This window comes from Amia ocellicauda, chromosome 2 (genome assembly GCF_036373705.1).
Source record: "Amia ocellicauda isolate fAmiCal2 chromosome 2, fAmiCal2.hap1, whole genome shotgun sequence".
NCBI lineage: Eukaryota > Metazoa > Chordata > Actinopteri > Amiiformes > Amiidae > Amia > Amia ocellicauda.
In genome coordinates this window covers 33,347,127-33,367,494 of record NC_089851.1, presented here as the reverse complement: position 1 = coordinate 33,367,494, position 20,368 = coordinate 33,347,127, and the positions used below count along the sequence as shown (strand labels likewise).

Genomic DNA, 20,368 nt, shown 5'->3' with positions numbered 1-20,368 from the left:
CATAATCAGCTTTATAAATATGCAAAGGATTGTAGTCTTGTAGCTCTTGGAGCTACAATTTGCGTTCTATGATAATCAAGAGCTACATTACAGAGGTACATTACAGAAAGATGAAGAGACAGTGATTTGACGGGGATTAAAATGTGACAGCCCTGCTTGGTAAGTATGGTACTAGAATCCAAATCGCTGCATAGCAAAGTCAGTGTACAAACGCAACCCTGTGGTGTAAGTTTGTCAAGCTGTGGCTGAGGTTAGACAATCTGAGAGAAACTGTGTGATATAAAAAACAGTTGCTTTACATATTCCCAATTTAATTAGTGATGTGAAGAAACAATACATTAAGTTATCAGATGTAAGAAACTGATAAGTTATGACATTTCTGCATTATCAGAGGAGCAGAACTGAATTATGACTGACGGAAATAATTGTACAAGAAATTGCAGTGGTCCTGAGTGAGGGATTATGCAGGCTACGCAGGGTTGATGGTTAATGGCAGGGGAAAGTTATTAGAATTTCTCTATTTGCAAGATTAATAAAGAGTAAAGCCCTGCAGAATTCATGGGTGAATTAAAGCGCCCTCAATAACCTCGAGATGACGATGCAATCACTACAGTGAAAATGAAGTAAAGAATCATTAACACATCAGCTCCAGGCTAATTACAACATATAATGGGGGTGCAATTATTGCCATTCAACTTCAATTTAAAGGAAGTTTAACTTCATTAGTTAGGCATGTAGTATCACAGAAATGTAGAATTAAAGGTTACTTTAATTCAAAAATTAAATGAATGGCATATGAATTGTCTACCATCATAAAATCATATTTGTGTTTTAATGAAATATGAAATATGTTGTGCTTCTCTACTGATGAGTTCAGGGGTTCATGTCTACACTACTGGGCTTATATATGTGTATTACAGGATAAGGCACTGACAGAATAAAAGGCAACTTCATATCTGTTTGCATTTTGTTTGTAAATGATTCACAGTCTGTCAAACTGCAATGAAAATGAAAAGCAATTTTGCAAACTTAGATGAATTTCAACCTTATACAAATTTTCACAAAAAGGTGAACTCCAATTATTTCTAGTGATACAAACTACTTTGATAAGACTGGTTGTCAGCTCTTTTATTTATTGTTATAAATCCTAGTGTTACAAATGCAAGAACAGTAGCAATTATATTTGATCTAAAGGTAATAATAGAAATTATACGAAATAGAAAGTATAAGAAAAATTTTGTAGCCAGAATTTTGCCACATTGTTCTGGAAAGGAGCAAAGACAACAGTGTATTCTCAAGGACATTTTAAAATGCTGTTTACTATTCATAAAAACTAAATACAATTGGGGAATAATACAGATCCTCTATGTATTGAACCATATGCTAGGGGGGAAATATATGTATAAGAAAGCAGTATATTTTCATGCTTATCATCCAGATGGAATTAATATGGTCTTGTTTTGGTCCAGCAGAGCAATTTATTTTGAAACTTTCACACTGTACTGGTTATGAGCTGTTGTTGACTTGAAATGAGAAATGAAATGAGATTAAAGTTAAATGTTGTCTGTGAACATTATATATACAAGCTTCCACTCAGGTATTAAAACCGTTTAGATAAAGCAAGCAGTTTCACAGATGACCTTTTTCCAACAATCCTTCTAACCAAATTAGTGAGATCCATTTTGAAATCTGTCTTTTTCATATCTGAGGAGTGTGACCTTTACAGATTTGATAGTTTTTCTTTTGAGGTCCAACTTTAGTACTTGTTTTAATTAATATTGACTACAATCTGCTTTTAATCCTGTATCTTGTTATTTGAAAGTGACCTTTAACCTATGACCGGTTCCCATATGAAGTTTAGGAAAGTGCTGTGTGCACGCTTTGCTGAAATACTATCTAAAAGTGTTTTGGAGGTTGAAGTAATGGGGGAATGGAGAAAAAGGTTCATGTCTGCTTACTGAGATCTATGGAAATCTATGCAATAAATGTCTGTAGATGTGGTGATTCATGTACCTGAATGTATGAAGGTACACGGATAAAAAAAAAGTACAGCATGTTTAGAGAATTATATCTGTCCTTTATATACAATGGCATACTTTATATAAATAGGGATGTTATATTTTCTAGATGTAATTCAGCAATAATTCAGCTGTTTCTAATGGTTTAATATAGCTTTTCACTCAGTTTGTTGGTACCATACCCTTACATATAGATAATGTTTTGTTAATCAGGTAATTTTACTGTGCCTAAATTAGACCATTCTTTCAGTGACAACTTGCCGCACCGTGTCTGAAAAGTGGCTTTGAAACTCAGACACTATCAATAGTCTTAGAAACTATTGATTAGTGAACAGAAAGAAGACTTTAGACTCTCTTAGTGTGACAGTTTTAATATGAAGAGCAGTTAAGATTCAAGACGTAGGAAAATCGGTATCCTTTTAGCCACCCACTTCCCCTCCACTGCGGAGTGCTATTGATGCAAGGGGCATTCAGATGAGATTTATGTAAGATCACTTATGTCCTTTGTATAATATTTAACTGTATGAAACAGCAAGTCATATAAAAATGTTAATGTTTATTTAATTTATAATTAACAAGGCTAAATTAACAAAAGCAAACTACTAACTTTGTGTGTTGTGTTTGTGTGTTGAAATATTCGACCTTTGTGACATGGTGCATTATCCTGCTGGAAGTAGCCATCAGAGGATGGGTACATGGTGGTCATAAAGGGATGGACATGGTCAGAAACAATGCTCAGGTAGGCCGTGGCATTTAAACGATGCCCAATTGGCACTAAGGGGCCTAAAGTGTGCCAAGAAAACATCCCCCACACCATTACACCACCACCACCAGCCTGCACAGTGGTAACAAGGCATGATGGATCCATGTTCTCATTCTGTTTACGCCAAATTCTGACTCTACCATCTGAATGTCTCAACAGAAATCGAGACTCATCAGACCAGGCAACATTTTTCCAGTCTTCAACTGTCCAATTTTGGTGAGCTTGTGCAAATTGTAGCCTCTTTTTCCTATTTGTAGTGGAGATGAGTGGTACCCGGTGGGGTCTTCTGCTGTTGTAGCCCATCCGCCTCAAGGTTGTACGTGTTGCGGCTTCACAAATGCTTTGCTGCATACCTCGGTTGTAACGAGTGGTTATTTCAGTCAAAGTTGCTCTTCTATCAGCTTGAATCAGTCGGCCCATTCTCCTCTGACCTCTAGCATCAACAAGGCATTTTCGCCCACAGGACTGCCGCATACTGGATGTTTTTCCCTTTTCACACCATTCTTTGTAAACCCTAGAAATGGTTGTGCGTGAAAATCCCAGTAACTGAGCAGATTGTGAAATACTCAGACCGGCCCGTCTGGCACCAACAACCATGCCACGCTCAAAATTGCTTAAATCACCTTTCTTTCCCATTCAGACATTCAGTTTGGAGTTCAGGAGATTGTCTTGACCAGGACCACACCCCTAAATGCATTGAAGCAACTGCCATGTGATTGGTTGGTTAGATAATTGCATTAATGAGAAATTGAACAGGTGTTCCTAATAATCCTTTAGGTGAGTGTATATGTATATGTATGTGTATATATATATATATATATATTGTAAATGTACTAAAATGTCTTGCAACTTATTTCTGCCTGCCTTGTTAGGCTGTGTGACCAGGGCTGGCCTCTGGTTAACATGTACTGAAGAAACCTTTTAGGGACAAGATCAGGAGTATGTGTACATAGCAGGATATAAACTTATATTTATATGCTAAGCTGACATACATTTTATTATATTTAAAAACTTTAGCAAGACCTCAGGGTGTTCATGTACTTAGTTGGATAAAGAGACTCCTGGAAGGGTCCTTGGACAATATGCGTATACGGTAAAGGATACATATTTATGCACATTTGAAGCCTGGTAGACTACAATATGAGTCGGGGGATGTAATGCTAATAATCTAGTCTTACATTATAGGATAACTAATTATACATGGTAAATATTTTAGTCTCTCCTGCTAACATGGTTGGTAACCAAACAAAAGTTAAATTGCCATCTGTCTTCTGTTTCTAAACCCTTTCTCTGTTGTAAAAGCTATGGCTTAAACACTTATGTCACCTATTCCTGCTCTTTTCTTTATTTATTTTTGTGCAGGGGAGACTAAAGTAATACAAATGCAGGTTAACCAGTTAATTTGTGTCAGAAAGGCGACGGTATCAGTGAAAAAGACGACAAATAATTAGTCATTCCTCCTCTCCAGTCGCACTTATCACACTTCGTCCTCCTCCACCGCTCATACATTTGCTCTCTCGCATTCATATTTAGCTCCAGCACCTCGCCATTTACAAATTAAGTACTGAGGTTAACTGTTAACCATGTGTATTTAAATTGCAGAATGGTTTTGGAGTACGACTGATTACTGTGTCTAACTTCTATCCTTTCGTGTGGATTTAAAAAGTTGCAAAGTGAGAAATAACATTTAGAGAGAATGCTAGTAAGGGTTCCTTTCATATACATATACGTGATTGATACTTCACATAACCCTGTATTCCCAAGGATATATAATGGCATCAGCGATGGAAAGACGGAAACCACAAATTGTAAAAACCAAACGTAGAATAAAGCGACCTTTCTATAAAGAGACATTTAACTTCAGATATCAAAGTAGATCACATCTTGACTCTGTCCATATCATAGTGCATTTCTGTCATTATTACTACAAAGATGACAAACACTGCAGAGTGGGTGTCAGTCTGATCTTTCATGTCAGACCTTGATGATCAATGTTGGTTTTTTTGGTCAAACACTCCATAAAATGGCACAGGGAGTTCTGTCAAATTTCTGAGATGGTTGTGTGCACATTTCAGGCCACTGAACACAATGGAAGTTAACGATGTGAAACGTTCCTGAAACGCCAGGACACAATGTTCTTCATGTTAAACATGGTCTTTTTTTGGATAATCGCTCTGAGGCATTCTGACTCGTACAGTTATGTAAATATAGCCAATCATGAACTGACCATTTTTACAATAACAGATCTCAATCAGCAAAGAAGGTTTTCTGCAGTTTGTGTCGTAAGTATTTGGTAGTTTTCAGACGGCGGTCACAGGAGTAATACCCTTTAGCGGAATCCAGGCTGCCTCATTGATCACACAACTGTTAATGAAAGCATTTCTTCCTTGGCAAAACTGAACATTGCATGCCACCTGCATTGAACTGCATCCCAACAGCGCTCTGTTGTCTGGTAATAAGGCTGGTGAAGGAAGCATTGGGATGTTCTGTTCCTCAGGCAGCTGTGTTTGTTCATTATGTTGGAAAGTGTGCATCTGAATCAAAAAACCTCCTCAGTCCCAGTCAAAAGCACCAGTGTCACATTTCCTGAATATCCGCATCACTTGAAGTGCAAAGGCTTTTTTACAAAACGAAAGACAGATGCAGTATGGGGGTCGGGGGGGAATCCATAGGGTATTTACAGGAAGCAAGAAAAAGAAAACATTACTCCACAAATAAGACCTAGGCAGGATTAGAAAAGTCCACTTTGGAAAACCCTTCACTATGGCAATCGCAGACCCTGGGCTTCACCAGCTAGTACCTGTCATCGTGTTTAGTCTGTCACTAACCCTCCACTCTCGATTTTGCCACTGAAAGCATGTTATGCCATTGATTGGATAGACGTGTCCTGTCAAGGGAGCAATTCTGAGTTGACCAGAGCAAATGCTATCAGCTTATGCTGAGTAATCCCTCCAATCTAATTGTAAAAAGAATGAGTTCTGCAAAGTGTGCTTTTCATGAGAAGCGGAAATCCTGATGGCAGAGATATACAGCAGTGTCCTTGGATTCCTTTAAGAGTTGTTCAAGAAATGGAAACTGTACCCATGTTATGCATTAGTATGGAGAACGTAATTAGTTTAGACCTGATACGGGGTGGGAACTCTCAAATGGGGGGGGGGGGGGGGGGGTAAAATGCATGCAAAGGAATTTGTGGATGTTGTTAATGAAAGTTAGATATAAGTGTAGTGTGCACAATTTGTAAACAATTGTTGGGGGTTTCTTTATTTCTATTGGCAGTGAAATCGGATCAGCTGCAGACCATCAAAAGGGAACTGATGCAAATTAAAATGAAGATTGACTCCTTGCTGAGTAGACTGGAGAAGATTGAGAAGCAGCAGAGGGCAGATGCCGGTGAGTGGAACTCCTCTTTAGTCGGAAAACAAGTGAAGTAAATTAAAATTTTGCATACCCATCACTCATTGTGACACATCCAAGATGGGAAACAAGACCACTCTGTCAAACGCCAGACTCGTGTGATATTTGGGATGTTTTATAGATGCTTCTGAAGATAAAAGTGTTGAAGAAAAGTAATTTTCTTTCAATTTGTGGCCTGTCTTTCAGAATGTTGAGCAACAGAGATTTTGACATGCACAATAAAAACATCAAACACACTTTACTTAAAACATATTTTTTTATTTTGTTTTACAAAAGATAACATACCTATAACATTAAAGATAACCATAACATTTCTAAAGTAGTTTAGGGGTGTCAAATTTAAATTCCAGAAATGTCTTGGATAAGTAATATGATGGAAGGATCATTTGTGAAGAAATAATTGATATTGTAGTTTATCAGTTAGGGTTTAATCTAATGTATACTGACGGGTGACGAATTTAAGGAAAAACCAACATAGTGTCTCAGTAAATTATTGGGCACCATGAGCCTCCAGAACAGCTTCAATGCTCTTGGCACAGATACTACGAGTCCCTGGACTCTACTGGAGGGATGAACACCATTCTTCCAAAAGATATTCCCTCATTTGGTGTTTTGATAATGGTGGTGGAGAGCGCTGTCTAGCATGTCAATCCACAATCTCCCGTAGGTTTTCAATTGGGTTGAGATCTGACATCACTTTTTTCCACATCTCTCTAGACCAGTCCCTATGGTTTTTGCACCACTGAACTCTCAAATGTGCATTTGTCTTTGAGATGCATTTTGTAATGAGGGGTTTATGCACTGCCATCTTGATCGGAAATCGAGGTCAACTGGGCCTGCTCTGCATTTTTATACATGCCACAGAGCATGATAGGATGTTAATTGCTTAATTGTATCATGCAGTTCACCTGTTTGGAGGCATCTGCATTCGTTATGTTCCTCCACTCATTTATTCAGGTTTTTCCTTTAATTTGTCACCTGTCTGTATATCTCATGTTCCGATCTCTCTGTTTCTGCATTTGTGTTTGAATGTATTCATACACTTAATTTCAAGTCGGTATGAAACGCATTTTGGATTCGATCTGGTATGACTTCTACTGTCAGTACGTAGGACATTTACAAATACACTTCTTAAAATATTGTCAGAATCAATCTGTTGTGCAGCTTTTCATCCCCAGCCTTTTTCTAAGCATGTCTGTCAGTATACTTTTCTGACACAGACCTTGGCTACAAGTAATAAACTGCTCAGTCTCAGCTTGAATGTGACAAAATAACACAACACGTACAAAAATAAGCCTTTAAGAAACACCAGTCTAGACTGACAACAAATGCACACGGTCACTGAAACAACCGATTCATCACAGTTCGTTGCTTTATGCTTTCAACTAGATTGCCATTACCATGGTTGCGGTGAGCTCCAGCACTTGTGCTTTTCCACTCAAAGCATTTAAGTCATTTAAAAGCATTTAAAAATCTAGATGCTGCATTTTTGAAAGACTAGCTGTAGTTACACATTATCGCATCCTCATTCGAGATGTGGGCTGATTGCAGGCTAGCAGATGCCTGACGTTTACAGGCTGTGTACAAAATGATTTCCGTAATCCACACACTCACACAGTAAATAAAAAATGTATCTGTTTTATTGGATTTTCTTTAGCAGAAGCTCAGAGGAAGTATGAAGACAACTGCGAGTCTCTTCACGAGGAATCTATATCTGAGACGGCGGACAACTCGGCCGAGGAAGCGGGGGAGGCGACGCTTGACACAGAAGCAGGGGAGATGACTGATGGGGCTGAAGATGACTATGATGAAGAAGGTAGCAATGATCTGGTAAGAGTTAATACAGTTTATACACATGATTGTGCTGGGGGGAGTTATTGACAGGGGGATATAAGCGTCCACAGCATCCTCGCTGGGCTAACGAAACAACCTGTCCTCTTCCACCGAAGCTTTCACTTCACTCTCTTTCAGGAATTGTCTTAGTTTCCAAAATATATAAATATATAAAAACAAGCTTTAAACATGACGACTGATATGTCAGTTAATTTAGAATTTAGAATTTTGTGTTTTTGTGTACTTGTTCACATTCAGAATCTCAGTTCTGTATGGGTTATGAATATAGAAATGGGCCCTCGATACTGATTTCAGATAGTTTGACTCTGGAATTACTGATAAGAATGTACTTGTTTAAATGTTCACTAGTTGACAACCGTTCGTCTGACAACTGGATGTATAATTATTCATTATTGGCCAAATCAAAACTTTTACTTACCTATGAATTTTAAATTCCGAATTTTGTTCATTTGCTGGTTATTTTGTATTATTTCAGGCCACTTGTTACTGCCTATAAAAAATGTTTTAAGAGTGCTTAAATGTTTTAGGTTTTCCTTTTTATAAAATAGTAAGTATGATGCTAAGTGAGATCAAGGACTGAAGCTTTAATTTATTACAATCACTGGTGATTTATAGTCAAGCCCATAAATTACATGGCAGTGCACATAGCGAGAAAAGGAAAAAGCCTTTCCTGTAGTAATTCTCCAGTAAGAAATGGAAGTGGAAATGGATTTGAGATTAGAGTATTGTTTTTCCTTATCGTATTTTCATATTTTTGGTTTAGCAGTAGCAGTTTTTTCATACATTCAAAGTGCACAGTTGAATAGTCCTATAAACGTACATGCTGTGAATTGTCCCAGCTAACATCTTAACAATTAAAGTTAATAACAGTGGATTGCACATATAATTTTCATGAATTTGGTTTGTATTTGAATACATTCAAATCAATTTATTTGTGTTTTTGTCATTCAGATAGAGAACCACGTATCAGACATAGAAGACACCAGTAACTGAAAAAAAATGGTAATTATCAATTATCATTTATATTAACTGTATGATGATGATTATTTTTGCTGCTGTTGTTGCTGTTAGTAGTATTTGTTTCATAAAAGTAAACATTTGATCTGTACAACAATGCAAACCATAATTAGTTTTCTTACCAGTTCTAGATAATATACAAAGACAGTTTTGGTTTTGCATCAGCTTGCATGCCTACTGTACACACTAGAACAGCGATGGCGAACCTATAGGCATGCCAAGTGAGCGGTTATCTTTTTGTTTGTTTGTTTGTTTTTTTAGCCCGCCCCTCGATTATCTGAGCTGATTGGCACTTTAGCAAACCAGTTTATTGCAAGGATGGCCCCGCCCCCAAAGTAGCTTTAAAATGCCACACAAACTGAATAATCTCCCAGGGAATATAAAGGCTGGTTGTTTTTTAATCCCATGTCAAACTGAATCCATTACATTTTAATGGATTCAAGTTTAGGGGACTGGAAACGCCAGTGTATCAAATCTAAACCACTTTTTCTTATTTAATTAATGGAGTCTGGCTCTGTGCTTAGGGTCATTATCAAGTTGAAAAACAAACCCGTCACCTGCTTGTCAGGTAATGATGAAGAATGGAAAACTATCATGTTTTTATCATGTTCTATTATGTCCATTTCCTAGTTGATCACATTAATGTACTGGGACACAATGAGACTCTCACCTACATTTATACACTTATACATTTAGACGTAATCAAGATATTCTGCTGGGGTATATTTGTTTTGGGCAGAATGACAAATGATAAATCAGTCCCTGGAGGGAAAAACCCAAAGGAGATTTCATATACTTGCAGATTACTTGTTATTCTAGGTTACCTTTTTGAGCTGAAATAAGTAAATTAATACGTATGTATTCTGCAACTCTTTTTTGACCGAGAGGAAATAAATGTTATCTTCCTTCTACAGTCACATAAGTGTGCTGCCTTTAGTTAGTCAAGTGTTCTGTATTGCCTTTGCTGACAATACAGAAATCATTTAAAATGTCATGTATATAATGGAATTGCTGGTGACATTGGCACCATTAACTTCAAAGCATCAACTGCACAAGAACATGGTTTTAACAGACCACCATATTGCGATATGATGATTATTTACAATTCATGTCTAGATGAATGATCTATATTTACCATGTCAAAATTAAAAAAATATCAAATGGATGGCAAAGTGTCCAGTTAGTTTTGTTTGCTTTTCTGAGGAATAGTTTTGAAATCTGACATTTGTACATTTTGTTTGCAATGTGATTCTATCTGAGAATTAATCTTCTTGTGTTTATCATTATGGAAGGAAGTTACTATCTTATATTTTGTTCGTCTTTCCAAGTCTTGCTTGCTGTTTCTTGTTATGTATGTTATGTTTCATATTTTGCTTTGAATTATATGCGGCTTTGATTAAGGGAATTCTCATTGATCGAATCTTGATCAATATCTCTCATTCAGCCTTGAAGCTTTTTACTGTAAAAGAGTTCATTAGTAGGCATTTAAGAAATAAATCAACCTCTATTAAAGTTATGTGCTATTATTCAGTGCATAATCATATTTACATTAGGTTAAATAAACTGGTTGTATTAAAGATATGTATGTATTCCTCTGAATGGATGCTGTTTTATCACATATCAGATTGAATCTATCTGCATTCGTGCAGGAAGCAACTGACTGTCATAATTTATAGAATGAAGAAATATACCCCTCTGGTATAAAAATTTAATCAAATTTATTATTTGCAGTATTATTACTATGTGAATTTTTGTCTCCCTTTCTACCAAATTGAAGTGTTGAAAGCTAAACACTCAATAAGACTGGTATTTTAATGAGTTTTTAAAATTGTATTTACTATTTTAATAAAGGATTTTAAACTATATTACTAACAGCCCCATGAATGGGAGTCGAGGTGTAGCTTTATCTTGCAAAAATAAATATATAAGCAGACCTGCCAACCTGTACACATTTTGTGTAGCACGTAAGCATTTTGACATCAAAGTACGCTGGTATGCATTGTAACACCAAAAAACGCAAAAAATAGGGCTGAAGTTCTGCACATTAACCTGATTAATTAAAACATTGAGCAGAATCAAACAAGGCTTGAAATATGGAAGATTGACAATATCACACAGTCACTACCAGGCTGGGAGGTGAGATCCCGCCCCTGCCCCTCACTCTCTCACTCAATAGGCTGCACTGCCCGCGGCTCTGACGTCAGCCTTGATGCGAGCAGGATGCCCTGGCGCAGAGCTACGGTGCTGGGATGCAAGTCGAGCACTGAATATATATTTGTTACATGTGAAATAAAGCATCTGAATGTTTATACATTATGAAGCACTTAATCACTTGCAGTAACTTTGGCAACTGATTAAAACATGTGCAATGGGGGGTCGGTGAGGACCGAGATTATCTCATGTGTACGTGTGTGGATCGGCACGTGAGCAACGCCGTAGGACAGTCACAGTGATGCAGAGAGTGCTCAGTCCTCTCCCGAAGTTACGTCCTAATTGGCTCCAAGACCGGCGACGTAAGTCGATACCATGCAAATCGAGACAAATGTTGAAACGGAGGCGTCTACTCGAAACCATCGTGACAATTTGCGTAAACCGCAAACACTTATATTAACTGTAAACAAGTTTAGAGAGCCGAGAGATGATTTCATTAAAAGCACCCGTCAAATCGACAAGAGATCACTATAACACACTGTATTGTCTCCACATATTACTTGTTCTCAACACGGTAACTGTGGTGTCTCTCCCTCAAATCAACACTGCGAATACTGAACATACTGTAATTACTTGTGTAATAGGACAATTACAAATACTGAACATAAAGCACCAACCGCAGAACGAAGCTCTGGGGCTATTTTTTTTTTTTTAAATAGGTTCACTGCTTATTTTATATCATTCTAGTGATGGATACACTCATGAAATAGCCAGAAATGCCTGACAAAGCCCCCTTGGAACCCCCATCAGGGCTTCGCCCGTGGACCCCACAGGGGGCCTTGGCAGCCACCATACCCCTGGCCTAGGTTGTAGCGGCTTTGGCACTCCTCTTCAGACCTTCTGACTCTCCACTCTCATGTCTGAGTGTTGGAAACAAAACTAACGTGTGTGATGCCTTCTTGCAGCCATGAACTAAAAGTGCACTATTATTTTATGTATTATTTGTATTTGTATTGAGAACTAAAATAAACAGAAATGAGCAACATATACTTATGTTTTCAGGTAGCTACGGAGGCTCTGTTTTTATTTATTAATAATTTACCTGCACTTTATATTGAGAAAAAGCCTATCAGGGAGCACTGTCCCGATACCAGGACACCAGGTTAACGTAAAAACAAAGTAATAAAGGAGTTGTTATTCGAAGTATATGCATAATGTATTGTTTTCTGGTGGGCAGGTTGAGGAATGTTGCGTATATGCACACAACAATTTTAAGTGTCTTTAGCTTTCGCTGCTGATGTGCTACTCAAAAAAAAATGTCCAGGGTTGGCAGGTCTGTATAAGCATCTATAACATCCTGTGCTGGAGGTGGGGTGTTCATTGTAAGTGTTGCTTTTTAATGCCTGGTATGCTTAAGCTTTAATAGCAACTTTTATAAAGAACCTTTTTTTTGTTATATTGAATCTGGATGGGAATGCACATTGCTTCCAGAGAAACTACAGTGATATTAGAAAGTAGCCAAACACATGCAACTTCAATTTCACTTTACATGAATTAAACTGTACTGTGACCCACCTCTGGATAGTAGGATTGTACTGACCCATCACACACACTTTAGCACTTTGGACAGCTTGGCCTGGTGAAATTCTGCTTTAAATAAACATACACAGCCCTTTGGTTTAATTCAGCCTGATTGCTTTTAATTTCTTCAGACATCTGTCAAGGTTCTCTTCTAGAAATTCTGTAAACTCCAAGGAAAAGCACAGCAAATCCTTAAACCGCAATATTGAAGAGATTAAAGAAATTGCAGCGGGTGCACTGAAATAGGCTTTGTTTCTCGCATGGTTAAGTCTTTCTGTTTAATAAGTTCAATAGAACGTTATGTACAGAATATTGAAAATCACATAGGCATTTTTTCTACTCTGTATCTAATGCCATAGAGAGTAGAAATGCATTCCAGATCTCAGGTGACCAACTATTAATGTTGCATGTGATGTCTGTGTATAGGTAATTTTTAAGTGTGCACCCTTTTTATTGTGCATAACTATAAGCCCATATTATGTGACTGAATGTGTGTGTGTGTGTGTGTGTGTGTATATATTTAAAAAGTGTTGATTTATATAATGGGGCTTTGAATTATTCAATGGATTACTCTCCTCAAGTCCAGCTTTGCCAAATAGGCACAGGAGGCAGGAGCAGCAATTGCAATGCTTTGATTCAGTGACTTCGTGATTGAAGGGAGCCATAGGAAGCAGATGGGGATTAATCCAAATACAATGGTCTGGGTTAGCGTGCTTATGAGAATCCCCTCCACTCTCGTGTTTTTGTGAGGGAGCATGCGACGTCCTCAGTGATAAAGCAAAAGCACGGCCCTCGGCAGCTCATCCTAAAGGACAGGGTCGATGGCGTTCTCACGGAATAGATTTAGAAAGGGTTTTAGCACTCAAGATCCCATTTACCTGGCTTAACCTCATGTTATACACACACACACAATATATATAATGCACATTTTCAATGCAATTTTCCTCTCCTTAAATAATTAAGCAGTTTTCTTTTCCATAAATTACTAGGGCTGTTGAACTTTATTTTAAGTAAAGCAAAATGAGGTGAAAATAGCTTATTACATCTCCAGCGTCATTCCCTGTGAAAAACAGATCGCAAACAAAATTAAAAGAAAATAAATTGTTTGACTGCTCCAAGTAATAGTATTTTTTTTAAATACTGTTGCAATGTAAATGTATCTGGCTTTTATGTTTGGGTTTTATTCATCAGATCATTATTACATACTGAGGTAACAGTTCATCTCTGATGTGGGGTCATAGCTTATTCACCTAATTGTCATTCATTTCCTTTCTCAGCCTTTTGGGAGAAGAAGATGGAAGTCACCTTTCAGCACACTGTAGACTGCAACGAAGACAAGAATCACATTGGAGAACTGATGGATCCATAGATAGACAGCTAGACACAACCAGTGTCTAAAAACAAAAATGGTGGTTCTCTTTCCCAACTACGGAGACATTTAAGTCCCCTAACAAGCACCTCGTTAACAATGACTGGATCCGTACATACATGCTAAGGAAGTATAAATGCACATCTATAAGTCTGTCAACTGGATTCACACATCTGCATTCCATTTGGATTTATTCATTTTTAAAAAAGGGTTAAAAAATAGAGTTCAGTTATGATTTCATGATTTTTTTTTTAAATATTTTTTACATCCCAATGTGTAATCTCAAATTCATGTGCAATGTGTTTTTCACTTGCGATTTCTGCAGCTCCCTTCAGTAACTGAAATATCAGTCAAGGTTTTAATGTTTTTTTTCTTGAGTTTATGTATGTGAAAGTCATCCTCCTGTCAAAATCACTCCATATATACTATAAAACTAACTGATACTTTACAGATCTTATCACATGAATAGATATTTGGTCTCTTCTGCAAAATATGATTTTAGAACAAGCAAAACAATATTTCCGATATTGTGGGGAATATCAGTTTTAGTTTTTCACACACAGCAGCAATCTCCTTAAGTGATATTGTGGAAACATTTTGCTTTTCTTTGAAGGCCAATGGCTATTCTACTCAATCTGGTCCTCCTAGTGCCAAAACGGTCTGCAACAGTGCCTATGAAAATGCTGTATCTGTCTGTTAATGCTCAGTTGTGTTTATTGTCTGGCTCCCTTATTTTTCATGGTATTATTTCACCAGAGACCTGAAGCCTTGAATTGCCCCAACGCCAGACCTTGCCATGGTGTCAAAGTCTGAGAGAGGTTTGGAGTTTGGGAGCTTTTTTTTTTTTTTTTTTTTCTGGCTTCACCACATTTCCTTTTATTGTTCATTTTTAATAATCCATTGCAAATACTGATGCCAGAAAAACAAAAAATGTTGAACACTCAACTTATGTTAGGTTATTACTTCATTCTCAAATCATTTAGATTGGTCTAGATACATGGATATGTCCATATAAAAGAATGTTTAGTCTAATTTGGAACAATAGTAGATATCTGAAACCGATCATTCACATCTGGTAACTTGTTTACATCAAAGTAATGCTAAAAATATCAAGGACAGGAAATTCTATTCTCCAGGTAGCACTATTGATGTAACAAAAATAAATACAGAAGTGCAATAGAAAGATGAAGTTTCAAATGTTATTTGAAAATATACCATAGTTAAAGATCAAAATCTCAAAGGCAGTGATATTTTTCTTAGAGATGGCGGACTGACCTTTTATCCCTTTACCCTTTCTGGCAATAAACATTTAGTGTTCTCAAGCAAAATTTACATAAATAGTTACAATGGGTAATAAACTTAAAGCAGTGTGTGGGGAAAAAAGAGAATCACATGCAAAACATGTAGAGCCCTTTATCTGCATACTTTTATTTTTGATCAATTTTGAGATGGCATAGTTTTTGGATTGTTTTTCATATACTTTAATTGGTTTAACCCAAGGTAATCTTCATATACGGTTTGTTTAACCAAACAGGTGTTGTACAAAGAGTTGTTTGTGTTTTTAAGCTACGTCACAGAAATATTTCAGCCTAGATTGTGGTTAATGGACACAATTGTGTAAAATTGATCATTTTGATTGTTTAGGAGGACTGATTACATCTTTAAACACACGGAGACTGGCAAGAAACATAATTGAAAATTATACATATGTATGATAAGTCATCCAAGAAGTAAAATGCATTGGAGTTCCTTAAATAACGGGAATTAAAGTTTGCAGAAAAGCAATACAGATGCATTTGCTGCGAACGTGAAAGTATGGAACATAACAAAATACATGAAATGATTCTTTATTTTTAATCAATTCCATCTTTTACTAAATGAATGAGCATAAAATTTAGAGGAGACAACCGTTTCAATTAAAGCATGTGGAAAGATTTGTGAAAGCCCCAGGCTGAATAAAAGGGTAATGCAGAAATAAATACAAAAAATGATGTTGTATAGAAATGTAAACTTTTTTTGTAAAGCTATTTTTTATGATGAGCATGTTTATTGTTAAAATTGTATTTTTATTTCTATTTTGATGGTCACAAAGTGTTGTATGGCTTCAAGGCTTCATTGTGTAGGAAAAAAAAAATTAAAATGCTCTGTATGTATGTGCCCTTTTTCTCTTCAGTGTGATTAAGTGTTCTCTAGAAAGGCTTAATGCATCTGCTGTAGGTAGGGAATCGGGTGCTATTTACAATCAAATTGAATGTAGAACTCGGCCAACATACTGAGTGAACACAGTCCTGGAATTGTCCCAGCATTTGACTGTGATGTTTAAAACTATTTTACTTAAGCTGACCGCTTTGACTCCAACCCCCAGAGACCCCTATGTTGGCTAAAGTATCTGAACAGCTGGAAGAAGCCATCTGAGATTGATTAGTCTTATCTCTGCATTTGCCAAGCATGGGCAACATGATGCAAAGGGAAATATGCCAGGCCTGGGAACCACATCTTGTCATTACGTCAAAATGGGATGTAATTGAGTGGCACGGACCATCACTTGTGATTGTTAATACTCTCGAGCTGCAATCGAAATGGAACGTTTGAAGTCTGGCAATAAAGGAGAAGGTAAGGGGAAAATATCCATTCCAACTCGCCTTCTCGAAGAGTACAGTAACTTGCACAAGGTGAAACCGGCTACTACTTTCCCTAAACTGATTAAATCTTGCCATTTCTCAGACTCCATACAATAGTGTATTCATAATACATCCCATCCAACAGCCAAAGGTAACAATCAAATAGGACAGATAATACATTTGGTGGGAAGGGAATGGAACAAAAGCAAAGCATACTTCTAACAGGGCATTCTGGCCTGCATCCATTCAGGGGATCCTAAACTGGTCCTGGAGGAACCTCTGCCCTGCTGGATTTTGTCCCAACCAAGCTCTTAATTATAATTGAGCCTTATATTGCATTGATAGTTCAATTAAGGAATCAATTAAGCAATTAAGATATTGGGGACCAGTTTGGGAACCCCCTGCATTAGGTTCTGTTGACATTTCTTTGGAATAAAAGTCCTGATTTTCATTACAAAGATTTTGCCATGTGGAAGTTATAATTTGAAAGTATAAGACCACTATAGAAAAATCTGTCCTTCATTGCAGTTCCATTTTGAGTCTTTTTGTTTTTGTCCTAATTCCACTACATATTGAAATGTGTTCTGACCTAATCTCTCTGAAACTAGTTTATATAAAATATCACATGTAGTCTGTTCACTAATGAGGCAGCCACACTGCATTTAAACCAATGCATAAATCAAATCAAGTATTAATGTTCCAGGGTTAAATGTATTTGCTTTGCTTGCCTCTTAAATTTAGATCGCTGAAAGGGTCAGGAAATTGAACATGAACATTTCACTAGATTCTTTATCATTCCAATCCTGAAAATAAATTAATTATATATATATATATATATATATATATATATATATATATATATTCATAAATAAGCATGTTGTCAATCAAGCAGCTTTCCAGAGGAAGCAAAGCATTTCCTCACTGCATAGCTGTTGAGTGAATACAAAAAAAAGAGACCAAATCTTAACCCTAAATCTATATGGAAATTCTATAGATTATATAATATACAGCTCTGGAAAAAATAAGATACCACTGCAAAATTATCAGTTTTTCTGGTGTTACTATGTATAGGTATGTGTTATGGTAAAATTCTTTTTTTTTTTTTTTAGTCTATACTGACAACATTTCTCCCAAATTCCAAATAAAAATTTGAATGGAATGGAATGTCTGCCATACATGTAAAGATGCTGATTTAAGAAACATCTGTAGTGGTCTCTTAATTTTTTCCAGAGCTGTATATAGGGGAATCAGTATTTTATATAATAATAATGGTGTTGACACCAATAAGCATTTTATAAGTGCAGCTACTATATATTTTGTCTCCCATTTTCTCTATATAATTCATATTGTAGTAGTCTCTTGTAACTTAATCATTCCAGTCAATTATGCATAATTATAGACTAAAAACATCAACATTCTTGTCTACTTTTGGTTGAAACATTTTGAAGTTTGAAAGGGAGCTTGTGCATGATAATTGGGGAAACCATTTCACAATAAGGACATTACACTGCGGGAATAAAATGTTCTTTTTATGTTCATCATATCATTATCGTGCAAGTGGAATGGCAACAGTGCCGCAAATACATTAAAATGTGTTGCACATTTTAAAATATGGTTAGAAATAAGAGATCCAAACCACCCCCAAATTGTTCGCAACCTGAAGAGTCAGACAGCCTGAATAGCACATTTTCCTAATCGGCAATAATGTTTTGTTAATCTAGGAATCTATATAGAAGTAAATCAACTCCGAACATTGACAGTGTTTGGAAAGATATAATTTTAATATTTGATGGTAATCTTGTTTCTTTGAGTTTGTCATACATGTAAAATTAATAGTGATTACTACTGTCAGGACAGCTAATTAATATTAGGTCTGTACTGTTGGAATGTAACTTCCCTATTTAACTAATCCAATAGACTATCCCTGGATGGATGAATAAAACTCTGAAAACATTAACAATTTGAGAAGAAACAACAGATGGAAACCCTAATTCACTCCATCCATCAGCATAAGGACTCAATCTTTGGAGGTTAATGAGGGCCAGAAGAAGTAATTGGATATATCAATCCTGGCAAAAGGCCCGTTTTACACGGTTGATCACTCATGCTTGAGCTACTCATAGATATCCAAATATCTTAGCCACCTGGCCCATTTTAATTCTGATCATGTATCTGCTATGCTAATTATTACAATAATGTAGGTCAAAGAGCACAGAACATTGGTCCAATAGATGTGCCATGCATATTCAAATATTAAACCCTCAAAGAAGTAGCTCTTCACAAGCAGCAAAGCTAAAGAACAGTCATGCTAGCAATGCGCTGGGCTGACTGATTCGCATGTATAAGCACTTAATCTTGCATTCACAGTGGGATATCTGAGAAATAGACACTTTCAGGAATAATTGTCTTTAATAAACAGAAACCTACTAACCTCTGGAACATGTACACCCTTGAAACTGATGTGGCTTTGGGAATATGTTTAGGGTTGCTTAACACAATGCCTCTTAAAATCTCGATTTCATAGAATTTGCTACATTTAGCTCATTATAACCTTGTTCATTTGAAGATCATTTCACCACTGAATTTGTCTAGGTAGATTTATTATTTAGCTTTAATTGAGTTACAATATTCAGTACTTTATATGTATTAATGTATTGACTCAATTTATTTTACTTAACAATCATTCCTGTCAACCTGATATACTGCTGTAACTCCATTGCAGCCTGTGAGACATGAGCATGATAGCTTTTCCATTTAACACAGTCTAATATTTCACAAAACAAAGGTAATTTTATAGTACTACATACATATCATGGACAGTGTACAATTAAAATATGTCAAGTCATGCAATCCATTGGTAGTGGGCAGGTAAAAGTACTATTGTACTATACAGATGGTGCCAGTAGCACAGGTTTAAATTATTTGATTATTACTCTTTTTTTTTTCCCCTTTCTGTTATTCGAAGTGTTATTATATTTTGTTTTTATGATGTGATTGATTGCTTTAGTTGTTTGCTTTCGGTCTGGGCCAAGAGGTCCTACCCGATTGTTTTCGCCTCCCCAGACTTAAGCCTAGCCCTATAAAAGCCGGCTGGCCGGAGCACACAGATCAAGATCAAGGTTCATCAAAGGGGAGAGCAGCACAGTGTGAACACGGCCTGATCGGGGGAGAGAGTGGCAAAGGGCAACAGGAGACTATGACTGCAGATACCCATTGCATTACAACATGATATCAGAATGGATTTAATCAGCAATTTTTGGCCAATCGTCTTTGCAAAATTGCTCAAGCTCCATCAAGTTGGATGGGGACCTTTGAGAAACAGCAATTTTCAACTCTTTACACATATTCTCAATGGGATTGAGGTCCAGGCTTTGACTGGGCCACTCCAGGACATTGACCTTTTTGTTTTTAAGCCACTCCAGTGTGGCTGGCTGTATGTTTGGGGTCATTGTCCTGCTGGAAGAAGAATCCCAGGTCTCTTACAGACTTCAGCAGGTTTTCTTCCAGGATTTCTCTGTACTTTGCTGCATCCATTTTGCCCTCTATCTTTACAAGGTTTTCAGGCCCTGACACAGAGAAG

The 20,368-nt window shown here is 36.8% G+C and overlaps 1 protein-coding gene across 5 annotated transcripts in view; it reads left to right on the top strand.

The window, feature by feature from the left end:
• The window catches only part of LOC136769284 (RNA-binding Raly-like protein), a 220,562-nt gene extending 204,242 nt beyond the window's left edge, over positions 1 to 16,320 (top strand). For 2 of the 5 annotated variants that reach the window (XM_066723300.1, XM_066723296.1), the window contains 3 exons: positions 6,058 to 6,171; positions 7,853 to 8,025; positions 14,076 to 16,320. In XM_066723300.1, coding sequence (XP_066579397.1) covers positions 6,058 to 6,171; positions 7,853 to 8,025; positions 14,076 to 14,120 — 332 coding nt within the window. In that variant the 3' untranslated portion in view covers positions 14,121 to 16,320. Of the gene's footprint in view, positions 1 to 6,057; positions 6,172 to 7,852; positions 8,026 to 9,000; positions 9,052 to 14,075 lie in introns of all 5 variants that reach the window. The other 3 variants (XM_066723299.1, XM_066723297.1, XM_066723298.1) reach the window with 3 other exon arrangements.
• The last annotated feature ends 4,048 nt before the right edge of the window (positions 16,321 to 20,368 follow it).